This window comes from Rhincodon typus, chromosome 20 (genome assembly GCF_021869965.1).
Source record: "Rhincodon typus isolate 14 chromosome 20, sRhiTyp1.1, whole genome shotgun sequence".
Taxonomy (NCBI): domain Eukaryota; kingdom Metazoa; phylum Chordata; class Chondrichthyes; order Orectolobiformes; family Rhincodontidae; genus Rhincodon; species Rhincodon typus.
This window is the reverse complement of record NC_063351.1, coordinates 7,357,141-7,370,667: the sequence shown is the minus strand read 5'-3', so window position 1 is coordinate 7,370,667 and position 13,527 is coordinate 7,357,141. Positions and strand designations below refer to the sequence as shown.

The 13,527-nt window shown below is 42.2% G+C and overlaps 1 protein-coding gene across 5 annotated transcripts in view; it reads right to left on the bottom strand.

Annotated features, from left to right (window-relative positions):
- fam13c (family with sequence similarity 13 member C) overlaps positions 1–13,527 on the bottom strand; it is a 98,929-nt gene that overhangs the window by 37,511 nt on the left and 47,891 nt on the right. The window contains exon 1 of one of the 5 annotated variants that reach the window (XM_048608890.1): positions 731–860. The exons of 3 other annotated variants lie outside the window; for them this stretch is intronic. Coding sequence is in view for 1 of the 2 variants with exons in the window: in XM_048608889.1 (XP_048464846.1) it covers positions 415–435 (21 nt within the window). In the remaining variant the exon portion in view is untranslated. Of the gene's footprint in view, positions 1–414; positions 524–730; positions 861–13,527 lie in introns of those variants that run through there. One more of the 5 variants, XM_048608889.1, reaches the window with a different exon arrangement.

Here is a 13,527-nt window from a genome sequence, read left to right as displayed (position 1 = left end):
ACCAGCTTGGGTTTAAATCAGTTGCAAACTAAAAGTCAGCAGAATGTATTTTTAATCCATTCAGACAGAGGTGAAGCCCTCTCTCTCTCTTCCAACACATACACTGTATTCCTTGGGCAGAGTTCTGTAATGAACGTGTTGTTCATTTTAACATCAATGAGCCCAGTTCAGCAGAAAGACTCTGGGCAGCCTGACTGCGATAAAGGGGCCGTTACCAGCATCTCGGATAACAAGGTGTAGAGCTGGATGAACACAGCAGGCCAAGCAGCATCAGGGGAGCAGGAAGGAGAAGGGTCTAGACCCAAAACGTCAGCTTTCCTGCTCCTCTGGTGCTACTTGGCCTGCTGTGTTCATCCAGCTCTGCACCTTGTTATCTCAGATTCTCCAGCATCTGCAGTTCCTACTATCTCTCACCAGCATTTCGCTTGTATCCATTATTGACACTCGGGCGCTGGACCTACATGCACAGTTACACGCACGTAAATATGTTCTCCTGCACGTCTTCTGACACTAGCAAACCGGCCAATTCCAGCCTGAATGAGGCTCAACTTGCAGCTTCCTGATATACTCATTACTTGATCCTCACTACATTTTTTTTAAAAAAGTCCCTCTCAAAAAAAAGCAAGCATACTGGTCAGTAGGAACATTACATACAAGGATGAAAAAGACAAATTAAAAAGCTTTTGTCACTCATGTTTAATGCATTTGCCATAATTTTTCAACAACTTGCCTTTGTACAATATCATGACTTCGAAATCCCAGGCACAGAGGAACACTGAACAAGGGACTGAGGCAAACAACTTGCTTAAAGATATAGGTTTTGAGGAGAATCTGAAAGATCACCGATAAACGATAAGGCATTGAAGGTTTTTAATCTTGCCTTCAAAAGGATTGGGAGGTAAGAAACAGATTTGACCAAAAGGACACGGTTTAATGCAAGCATAAGAAAAGGGTGCTGATTGGTCATTGCCTTGGAAACAATCAAGAACAGTTAACTGCCAATCTTATTCTCAGGCCAGTCAGGTAGAATCTGACTGGTTGGGTGTTGCAACTGGGGATGCTTCACTTGTTTCCATGAGAGATAGTAAGAACTGCCGATGCTGGAGTATGAGATAACAACGTGTGGAGCTGAATGAACACAGCAGGCCAGGCAGCATCAGAGGAGCAGGAAAGCAGACATTTCAGGTCAGGTCCCTTCTTCAGAAATGGGGAGGGGAGCTCAGAAATAAATAGAGGAGGGGTGGGGCTGGGAAAGGTAGGTGGGATGGTGATAGGTGAGTGCAGGAAGGGAGTGGTGGGGATTGGTCAGTGAGTAAGATGGGAGGAGTGGGTAGGTGGGAGAGAAGATGGACAGGTTGTGTCAGGTCAAGGAGGTGGGATGAGAGGGAGGGTTGGACATGAGATGAGGCTGGGGTTGGGGAGATTTTAAAACAGGTGAATTCCATGTTTAGGCCATCAGGCTGTAGGCTCCCAAGGCAGAATATGAGGTGTTGTTCCTCCAGTTTGTGGGTGGTGTCATTGTGACACTGGAGGAGGCCCAGGATGGACATGTCACCCAGGGAGTGGGAGGTGGAGTTGAAGTGGTTTGCGAATGGAAGGTGTTGTCGTTTCTCACGAACAGAGCATAGGTGCTCTACAAAGCGGTCTGCGAGCCTCCGCTTGGTCTCACCAATGTAGAGGAGACCGCATCGGGAGCAGCGGATGCAGTAGATCACGATGACGAATGTGCAGGTGAACGCCTGTCTGATGTGAAAGGTTTTGGGCCTTAAATGGAGGTGAGGGGGAAGGTGTAGGGGCAGGTGTAGCACTTCCTGCGGTTGCAGGGAAAGGTCCCGGGGTGGTGGAGCTAATGGGGAGTGTGGAGCGGATGAGGGAGTCGCAGAGAGAGCGGTCCCTACAAAACGCAGATAGGGGTTGGGAGGGAAATATATCTTTAGTTGTGGGGTCAGACTGTAGGTGTCCAACCCTCCCTCTCATCGCCGCCTCCTTGACATGTCCATCTTCTCTCCCACCTATCTGCCCCTCCCACCTCACTCACTGACCAATCCCCACCACTCCCTACCTGCACTCACCTATCACCTTCCCAACTACCTTCCCCAGCCCCATCCCTCCTCTCTGTCTTTATTTCTGAGCTCCCTTGCCCCTCCCCCATTTCTGAAGAAGGGTCCCGACCGGAAACGTCGACTTTCCTGTTCCTCTGATGCTGCCTGGCCTGCTGTGTTCATCCAGCTCCACACTTGTTTCTATGAGTCCAGTTTTGAAGAAGGTGCAAGGTATGGCCAAATTCCTTTTGCTTACATCAAACAAGGTCCTGTACATATAACTTCTGACACTTGTAAATGCATAACACTGATGATTTTAAATTGGTTTCCAGTGTAACTATTAGCATAGTCAAGATTATTCAATAAATTAATTCCAGTAGCAACATCACTTCTAATGGTGGACATGCTTTTCTGTGTGTTGCAAGAACAGGCTGATTAAGCACATTTGGCATGCTGTCCACTGTGAATGGTCAATGAGCTGTGTTGTTTAATTTGACCCACCAGTTATTGGATACAAAGCCCACATACCTAGCACCGCACCAACATTGAAACTCATATCATGTGTGGTAAGCTTAACAACCTTTTGGCTTCACAGCAGCATTGTGTTAGTGGGTACATGTGTATCCTGACATCAATAGTGACATGTTATCAAGATTTTACAGAGGGAGGAATGGAAAAGTGGTACTGGAGAGCTGTTTCCAGTATTCTGCATGTTAGAATGTTAAGAGTTTTTAGGAACTTATGAGATAAGGTAAAGCTCAGAGATGGAGCAAACTCTGAGTAGGGACAATCTAGTGAAGTGTTTCCAAGAATGATTGCAGGAATGAAGAATTTCGGTGATGAAGATAGATTGAAGAAGTTAGAACTCTTCTCCTTGGAGAGAAGAAGGCTGAGAGGTGATCTGATAGAGGTTTTCGAAACCATGAGCAGGCTGACAGAATAGGTAGGGAGAAGCTGTTCCCAACAGTAAGAGGAACAAGTATGAGAGGGCATGGATTTAAAATGATGTGCAAAGGTGATGTGAGAAAGAACGTTTTCACTCAGTGAGTAGTTTCGGTCTGGAATGCACTGCCTGGAAGTTTGGTGGAGGCAGGTTCAATTGAGGCAGCGCAGAGAGAATTGGATGAGTATTTAGATAGAAATACCGTGCAAGGGGATGAAAGAGCAGAAGATTAGCATAATGTAATAATGATCGTTTGAAGAGGTGGTACAGGTACGATGGGCTGAATGGCATCCTGCTGCTCCACAATTCTGAGGAGTAGCCTCTAGAGTGCATTACAGACACCCGATGCCCTGAACCTCATCGTAGGTAGAATCCATGAGGGTAGAATAATGCAGGCTTGAGTCCATGGGATCAGTACAGCCCATGGAGACAGTAGCCAGAGCACAAATCCTGGTGGCAGTGATGTTTGCACCAACACAACCCTGTCAGAATTCTGTGCTCTTCCCAATTCTTGCCTCTTTCATATCTTTGATATCTTTTGCATGTATTCAGCCATCCATGCCGTGAATTCTCACCTCCTCTTAACTGGAGATGGCTCAGAAAAGATTTACAAGGATGTCACCCCAACTGGAAGGTTATAAGGAGAGGCTGGGACTTTTTTCCTTGAAGCATAGAGGCTGAGGGGTGACCTTGTAAAAGTTCATAAAATTGTGAGGGCCACAGATAAGGTGAATAGCCAAGGTCTTTTCCTGAGCGTAGGGGAATCCAAAGCAAAAGGGCATAGTTTTTAGGTGAGAGAGGAAAGATTTAAAGGGGACCTGAGGAGCAACTTTTCCACACAGAGGGTGGTGCATGGATCTAACTTATATGCAACAGTAAATGGTAGAGGTGAGTACAATTACAACATTTAAAAGACATTTCGACAGGTATACGGATAGGAAAGGTTTAGAGGGATATGGGCCAAACGCAGGCACATAGGTTTAGAAAACCAATTTATTTACCAACATACCATACATAGAAGCCAATGATGTTTGGACTATATCACTATCTCCTGGCAATTGAGATATTCACCAATGTCATGAAATTAACAGCTCACATTAACGAGTTCAGTTTCAAAGATACTGTGTACTTTCAAATAGATGGCATCACCATAGGACACTGTCTAGATCCAACCCGAGTTTGCATCTTTGTTGGGTACCATGACAAACACACCTTTGCTGGAAAGAGCACTAACCTCTTACTCCCTTGCACATTGACAGATTTGCAATACGCAAATCTGTAACTGAATCAAAGAATTTCTTTACACGGCATAATAGTATCCAACTTGCGCTCAAATTTACCATTGAACTGGAGCAATCAAATGAGCTCCCTTTCCTTGATGTATTAGTTGAGAAGTCTGACAATGGATTCTTAACCAGTACTTGTCAAAAGCCTACACTTGCTGATCAATATACACATTGAAATTACTAATGTCCTACATGCTACGAGATCAATATTACTGACAATATTGTGAATAGGACCTAGGCATCTGATCACTGTGTAAGCTTAATAATAAGTTAGGACATATCTAAACTATCCTGCATGGTAACAGATATCCTGATCAAATCACTACTTATTGTCCATCACAAAACTCATGGAAGGGCCTATGTCCTCCACTTCTGAGTGGGGCCCAGTCTCCCTCAGATTACCCTGAAAGGGGAATCCCAATCATTTGAACGGTGGTTGAAAGTAACTGTCTCTCATTGCTATTATGAACCATCAGGTACATCTTTCTATCATTAACATTAATTCCCATGATTTGGCAGATTGTGGGAGGTGGGGGATTGGTGTTTACAGGGAAAGAGACTGTTAGGCTTACAATATTAGAGTCTTCTTCATGTTGCATTGATTGATTTCCCTTGTAGTCCACCAAATGACATTTTTTTTAAACTGTTACTGTAAGAGTTGAGGAATGGCCAGAGGTCGTGTAAATACCCCTCCAAATATTTTTTCCACCAACTTGAATGAGAGAGAAAATGGGGTAGAATGTAAACTGGTTGACTGCATCACAACCAGCTCACATGATAGTGACTTCCAAGATCTACTCCAATTGTGTCTATTTTAAATTAAAACGCAAATCCTCACACATTTAATGACGAATAAAACATCAAGCTCAAACATCAACACCCTTTGCTGATCACAGGCAATAATAAAGAGTCTTGTTGGAAGATCAGTGTCTTTTAAAATTAAAATCAGTCTTGATATGACACTGTCCATGTAGCAGCAGATCATCTGTCTGTGTTCATAGATGCTTGAAACTACAGATAAATGCCTATAAAGGTTATGTGTACATTTAATTGCCCAAACTTCACTCCTATATGTCACAGTGGTCACAGCAAGTTATTCATAAACAAGCTAATTAGCATATGTAATATCAATATGACTCGGCACATTTGCATGAAGTTGTGTGCATAAATTAAAATGTGAAAATTAATTCACTAGCTGAACGTGTTTTTTTTTGCACTACATAAAGTTAGTGTGTGGTCTAATTGTTGTTCTCATTGCAGGTAAATCAACATAATTAAAATTCTCTGCCTCAAATGCATAGTAACACTTCATATTGACTCCTGAGATGTGTGTGTCACTGGTAAGGCCACCGTTTATTGCCTATCTCTAATCACGCTTAAAATATAAAAAGGAACATAAGAAACAGAATCAGGAGGAAGCCATTCAGCCATTCTAGTTCACCTAACCTTTCAACGAAATCTGCTTCAACACCACATTTGAGCACTATCCCTGTTATCCCTTGATATTTTTCATGAATAGAAATTGTTCGATCTCTGTCTTGAACATGCTCAATAACTGAAGCAGAGAATTCCAAAGACTCACCAAAGCCTGAGTGAAGAATTTCCTCCTCATCTCAGGCAGCCTAAATTGTGATGAGGCAATAGCCTCATGGTATTATCACTAAACTACTAGTCCAGAGATGCAGGTAATGTTCTGGGAACCCAGCTTCAAATCGCGCCATGGCAGATGGTGGAATTTGAATTCAATAAAACCCTGAAGAAGAGTCTAATGATGACCATGAAACTGTTGCCAATTGTCAGGGGAAAACCCCCATCTAGCTCACTGATGTCCTTCAGGGAAGGAAAGCATTGTCCTTACCTAGTCTGGCCTACATGTGACTCCAGACCCACAGCAATGTGTTTGATTCTTTACTGTCCTCTGTGCAATTAGGGATGGGCAATAAATGCTGGCCTGGCCAGTGACACTCACATCCCATGAATAAATTTTTAAAAATGACCCGTATTCTGAGATTGTGTCAACAGCCAGGGGAAACATCCTACTTAAAATGTTATCCTTCTAAATGCCACGGAATATGGGCCCACACACACACACACACACAACCACACACACCACACACACACAACCACACACACCACACACACACCACACACACACACACACCACACACACCACACACACACACACACACCCCACCACACACACACACACACACACCACCACACACGCACACGCACACACACACACACACCGGGACATCAATATCCAATATAGATCTCCGCTCTCCTTGCAGGACATTTCTCTCCTTCAATGCTGCACTTCAGGTTCCATTGGAACTTTCATTGTAATACTGCAGCAAGGACACGGTGTGCTCAGACACACACACACCCAGCCGTATCTCCAGGCTCTTCACTTGCTCACTCAGTGCTCTCACACTCTGAGCCTACCTGGATTCTCACAGCATCCCTCACACTGTCCTTTTGGACTTCTGCCCTCCCTCAGCCTCATTGATGTACTATACTCTTGTCCTGTTTAGCACAGACACAAAGCCAGGAGGGCTAGCAGGTTTGGCAGCAGCCCTTCGCTCAGGAGTTTGGGGTGGGGTGGTCCCAATAGCAATCCATTGGCTTGCACACAGTCAGGCAGCTGCTCGGGACAGTCCGAGTCAGCATACTCTTCACATAATGTGTGCAGTGCTGAATAACGAGCAGTCATTTGTCCACTCACCCTGAATCTCTCTGCCCTGTTGTGGGCTGTTTTTCTCCTGGAACGAGAGAGGGGCAGGTACTGAGGGAGATGAAAGTGGCTGGCACTTGGTTGCAGGTGGAGAGCTGCCCCCAGTGAGTGAGTGGCCAGCACAGAGGGCATGCAGGGTTAGAAATCTGAAGTTTTGCTTAGCGTCTGAGAAAATTTAAGCTCTCAGTTTTGTGAGCATTCAAGTAAGAAGACTTCACAGTACACAGGGAAGAACTGGGCGGAATCAGTTATGAAACATAAAGACTTGACACGAAGGGATAATTTCTGTAGATTTGATTCACTGTGAAGTGATGGCACTGGGAAATAGATTGAAACTTTGGTTTATGGGGTCTTTAGAGGTGAAGAATTCAACAGCTAATCACTGCCTCATCAATTGATATACCAATCATCAGTAAACTGATGGAAGGTGAGGTGAGCAGTGTTATCAAGAGGCACTTGATCAACAATAAACTGCTCATGGATGCTCAGTTTAGGTTTTGCTCAGCTCCTGACCTCAATACAATCTTAGTTCAAACATGGACAAAAGAGTTGAATTCAAGAGGTGATTTGAGAGTGATTGCCCTTCAATGACAGAGTGTGGCATCAAGACTGATTCGCATAGATTCACTCACGACAAGCAGATCGAAGGATGATCTGATCGAAGGGCTCAACACATTAAAAATGTTTAATAGGGCAGATACAGGGGAATGATTTCCCGAGAGGAAATCCGGAAAACATGGACAAAATCGTAAATAACAGATAGGTCTTTCAGAAATAACCATCAGATAGCACTGGTGCATAGAAAGAGTAATGGAAGTCTGCAATACTCTCCCTTCAAACATAATGGAATCTGCAGCCATTTGGAGCTTTCGAGATTGAGAGATTTTTCAGGGTATCAAAGGATGCACAACAAAGACAACTAATAGTCTGTTTCTGTGCTGTATGACTCTATAATAGGATTTGAAGAATGAATGTAATAGGCAGGCTTGAGGGGCTGAACGGTCTCTTCTTGTTTGTATATTCATACAGAGTCAATGGAAAATCCATTGCCACCTTACCAAGATCAATTTCACAGCTCATGCCTCAACCTTACTCCTGAAGGATTCAGTCTGTCATTGTGATTTAGAATTAGCTTAAAATATCATAACTGTCCACCAGGTTTTTTTGCAAAATTAGTTTTCTAAAAAAAAATACAGAACAAAGAAACTAATTACTTAACCACAACTGGTCCATGCCTATGACTTTGGCATTTTAACTATAAAGGCACGTTATTCTGTTTATTTCATACCCATCTTTCTATCTAGCTTCGCCTTAAATGCATCGATCCAATTCAGCTCAATTATTCCACGTGGGTAGCAAATTCCAGATTTCAATTATTCTTGAGATCAAGTTGTTTCTTACGAGTCCCTTATTGGATTTACATTCCCAGTTGGAGTTATTTGTCCTGATAATCGTTACGTGTTTACCTTTTGATGCTGGTTTTACATCCAGCAGGTTTTTACACATGATACAGCAATGCTTATGTTACGCTTTGTAATAGGAAACTAGGCGTAGCTAGCATGGATTGAAGGATCCCACAGATGCTTATGACAGCCAGCTATTATGTACAGTTATTACACACATAGGTGTCTCAGCTAGTATTAAGCTGTAATTTGATTATAAAGAGCAACATGCTTTCTATACAGTGATGATATAGTGATCAAAGGTATACTGACTATGAGACATAATACTCTTTTTACAATGATACCAAATAATCCAAAACAGATGTCCATGGTTCTACACAGGCATGTGCTGTCAATTCAATAACTACACATTGGTAACTTGGAAGTTGAAATGTAATAGTATGGAGGATTGGCAAGCCACCCTGAACTGGTAACCGTGTACCTATCTGGAGGTTTGACAACTGGGTTGTCTTTTTGCTAGTTACTGTCATTCAACATCTTTGCACACAGTCATCATCTGAGTGTCTTTTCTCACTACCTGTTCACATGGTCGGTGTGTAATACATTGGTCTGACCGGTCTTCTGTTCATTCACAATATAGTCCCACGATCAGCAATTATGGGATATGATCTGCGCTGGCTGCATTGTTTTTGCTGGTATCCAAGTGTTTGAATTTCTGACACTCTCTCTCTGGGAGTCTTGTTAGCTGTCTACCTGCTTACTGCTTTCATTCTCCTCTGTCTTTGAAAAAGAATGTCCTGTGTCTCCACTTTTCATCATGGCATAAGTTTTGCTCAGGATTGTATTCCTGCCTCCATTGGTAACACCTAAGTATACAGCATTACAACGGGAAAATCATGTTTTGTTGTTTGGCACTTGCATCAGTTATTGAATACCCTAGCCAGTACACAGCTTCACATATTAACTATCTTTGTGTATTTCAGTATCTGTCCATTCCCAGTGTCATAGCCAGAAAGCATGAGCAGGAATTGCAAACAAAACTTGCATTCTCTTCTATATTTTCTCGCCTAAATTCTAAATGGACAGCCTTGCTAGGTTCAAAATGGCTGAAAGTGATCACGTGATCATATTTCCAGAAGCATCTGAACCCCCTGCATTGTATATAAACAACACAACTAAACCTGATAGAAATCTGATACCTGGAGACAAGTCAATTGCTTCTAGCTGTCTCTAGACAAAGAGAAATCTCAAGACCCTTATGCTGGAGTGAACACTGATGTTTTTACAGTTACGTCATCATCTTGCAAAACAAACTCTAATGACACAGGTGAAGCCACACTGTTGGCTTAATGACCTTCTAAGCTGCCGCTGAGTCTGGGCCCTCAGTACGTAAAATGCCTGATTTTGTCACATGGTTGAAATCTGAGCTTGTCAAATTCCTTAATATGCATTTCTGGAATTCTAAGTCAGCTGCTGACTTAACATCATGTGATGAGCCCAAGGCATTAGCAGTTGGAACATCTGCTCTCCGTCTCTCTCTTTCTCTCAACATTTTCATCTTCAGGAAGAAGCACAGACCTTGCCTGTAAAACTGGACTAATTCTCCAAGTACAAGAAGTATTGCTGCATCTGCAACTTCAATCCAGCCGAATACTAGCTCCCAGGAAAAGACTGTGACAAGATCAGCAAACAGAATTCCCATTGGACACCAACTCCCTTGACTTTAAGTCATGTAAACCAAACCAACATCTTTGACTTTTTCAGAAATTATTAAGTTGTAAAATTCTTTCCTTCCGTTTTTCTCCTTCTTTCTACCTTGCACGCTTATATATGTGAATGAGGTAGCAAAGCAATTCCCCCACGTTTTGAATGCTTTGTTCATAAACACTGTAATTTGATTTCATTCTAAAGGATTTAGCTGCAGGGTTTATGTCAAAAGTTGGACTCTGAAAAACGAAGAGTTAGGAGCACCCTTCCACCTACTTCAGTAAGGGATGCTGGCTTGGTCTTAAGAAGAGAAAATCAATCATAATTTAAAATCACGCTGTTCCCTTTTGCCTGAACAGCTCATGTCTGAGACTAATCTATTTATCTGATCCAAAAGAGAAAAATGAAAGTTCATCAAAGGCAAAGGTTGAAATTTTAAAATGAGACTGAATTCAATTGAAAGGAATGCATTGAGGTCTAGAAACATCAGTAAATAAAATTCCTTGTAAAACAAAGTCACAGCAAACCTTTTTTTTAAATGTAATTCTAAAAAGAGGACAAATTGTGATGTGAAGGTGTTTCTACACCAAGGAGATCTGACCAGTGAAACATTACCATGAGCAATAGTTGAAATAACACATGATAAAAAGTCTGAAATGCTCTGGATGCCCATTCAAACATCTTAACATTAGTCCACAATCAGAATGGTTAGTGAGATGATTATAACCAGAAACTGAGCAATCCCCTGTCACCCAGTTAGAACTGACAAAGTTGGGAATGTAACTAGTAAGGACAGACGGTGGGGGTGGTGGTTGGGAGAGTTGGGTGACATTGTTTCTAGTTCTAAAAATTGCCACTGGAATTATAAGAAAGGAATTTTTTCTTTCTTCATCCATTCACAGGATGAGGATGTCGCTGGCTAGGTAGCATTTATTGCCCATCTCTAATTGCCCAGAGGGCAGTTTTTACAGTCAACCACATCTGTGGGTCTGGAGTCATATGTAGGCCAGACCAGGTAAGGATGGCAGTTTCCTTCCCTAAAGGACATTAGTGAACCAGATCGGTTTTTCCTGACAATCAGCAATGGATTCACAGTTATCATTAGATTCTTAAGTCCAGATAATTTGATTGAATTCAGATTCCACCATCTGCCATGGCAGGAATCGAACACAGGTCCCCAAACATTATCTGGGTCTCTGGATTAACAGTCCATCTATAACACCACTAGGCCATCACCTCCCCCATCAGTAGGAAAGTGAGTTGTGGAAGAGGACATAAGTAGCCTATAAAGGGATATAGATTGGTTAAGTGACAGGCAAATGGAGCACGATGTGGAAAGGTGTAAATTGTCCATTTTGACAAAAAGAGTAAAAACGAAGCATATTATCTTAATGATGGGAGGTTGCAGAGCACTGAGATGCAGAGGGATCTGGGTATCCTAGAGCATGAATCACAGAAGGCTAGTGTGCAGGTACGGCAGGTAGTCAGGAAAGTTACTAGAACATTATAGATTGTGACGGAATTGAATACAAGAGTAGACAGATTATCCTTCAATTATACAGGACATTGTTGAGACTGTATCTGGAGTACTGTGTACAATACTGATCACTGTACTTACAGGGATGTTACTGCATTGGAAACAGTCTAGAGAAGGTTTTCCAGACTAATTCCTGGAATGAGTGAATTGCCTTATGAGAAAAGGCTGGACAGACTAGGCCTGTATCATCTGGAGTTTGGAATAGTCAAAGGTGATTGAATTGAAGATTGAATTGATGATCCTGAGGGGATTTGACTGGATGGATGTTGAAAGGATGTTTCTTCCTGTGGGACAATCTGGAACTAGTGATTATAGTTTAAAAATAAGGAGTCACCTATTTAGAACAGAAGTGAAGAAACATTTTTTGCTCCCAGAGGGTTATGCATCTTTGGAATTCCCTTCCTCAAATGGCAGTGGATACAGATTCTTTCAATATTTTTAAGGGAAAGAGAGATGGATCCTTGATTACCAAAGGAATGAAGGATTACTAGGAATATGCAGGAAAGTAGAATTGTCATTAAAATCAGATAAACCAGGATCTTACTGAATGGCGGAGCAGGCTCGAAGGGCCGACTGGCCTAATCTTGTTCCTTGTTCATATGTTTGTACAACTGAATCTTATCACAAAACGTCCAGTTAACAGCCCTGACCAAAGAGCAGTGGGAGAATTTGGCTACCCTGTTCAAGAAATCTGATGGAATCCACTGAGGTGTACCCCACTAATAGTCCATGATGTGGATGTGGGAGAATGCCAACCAATGCCCATATTTATCACAAGACTAAAGTTGAGCATGTTTAATTGTTTCAATGTACAATTCTGGAATTCTAGTTCAGTTGCTGTTCTCACCTTATGAGCAGAGCAGCGCAAGGCCTTCATGGCTGGAAGGCTTGCTCTCCATCTTTGTCTGTCTCTCTCAAAGATCTTGTCTCCAGAAAGAATCTCAGACTTTCCTTGAAAAACTGGACTCATTCTCCAACTACAAGAAATATTGCTGCACTTAAAGCAACCATCCAGCCACATCCCTAGCTCCCAGGAAAAGAACCACTACAAGACCGGCAAACTGACAGATTTCCAATAGGACATTAATTCACTGGGCTCTTAATTAATGTAAATTAATGCCACCATCTTTGATTCTTTAAACAAATTGATAAGTTGCAGATTCCTTCCATCCCTTTCTCTTTCTCATTACCTTGTGTGCTTATGTATGGGAATGAAGTAGCAAAGCAATTGCCCCACATTCTGAATATTTTGTGCATAAATCTCATGGTAATAGAAATAATACAGCAATGATCTGTGATTTCATTTTAAAGATTTTTGCTATGGAGTTTATTTCAAAAATTGGATATGAAAATCAGGGTCTGTGGAACACCCTTAAGCCTAGCTCAGTAAGGGGCTGGAGTAAAAAGGAAACAGAGTACATCAAAAATACCTTGCTACCTTGGGTATAAGAGGGGAAAGCAATCATAATTTCAATTCACCCCTATTCCTCATTTGTCCACGACACTGGTGTAATATGGACGTGATACCTTTGTATAATGCTGTTGGTATTGGGGCTTGTTTGCCCTTCGAAGTGATCTTGCCATTATACTGAGTTGATCTCTGTGTGACCAAGATGAACAAATCCTCTCAATTACTTCTTTAATGCTGTCCATCAAGCTTTGAGGTTGACCTTTCGCAAACTTGCGTAGTTGCTCACCTTTGGAAGTAGCTGATTGCAGCAGTTCACGCTGGCTCTGGCCAAAATATAACTGATCAATCTAAAGAACATGTTCAACTTCATAAACAATGGCAGCAAAATGTACATCAAGAGGAATATCTTGGTCTCTGTGTGGGTCGGGTAATCGGCTCAGATGTTATCACCCTGGTACCTGGCT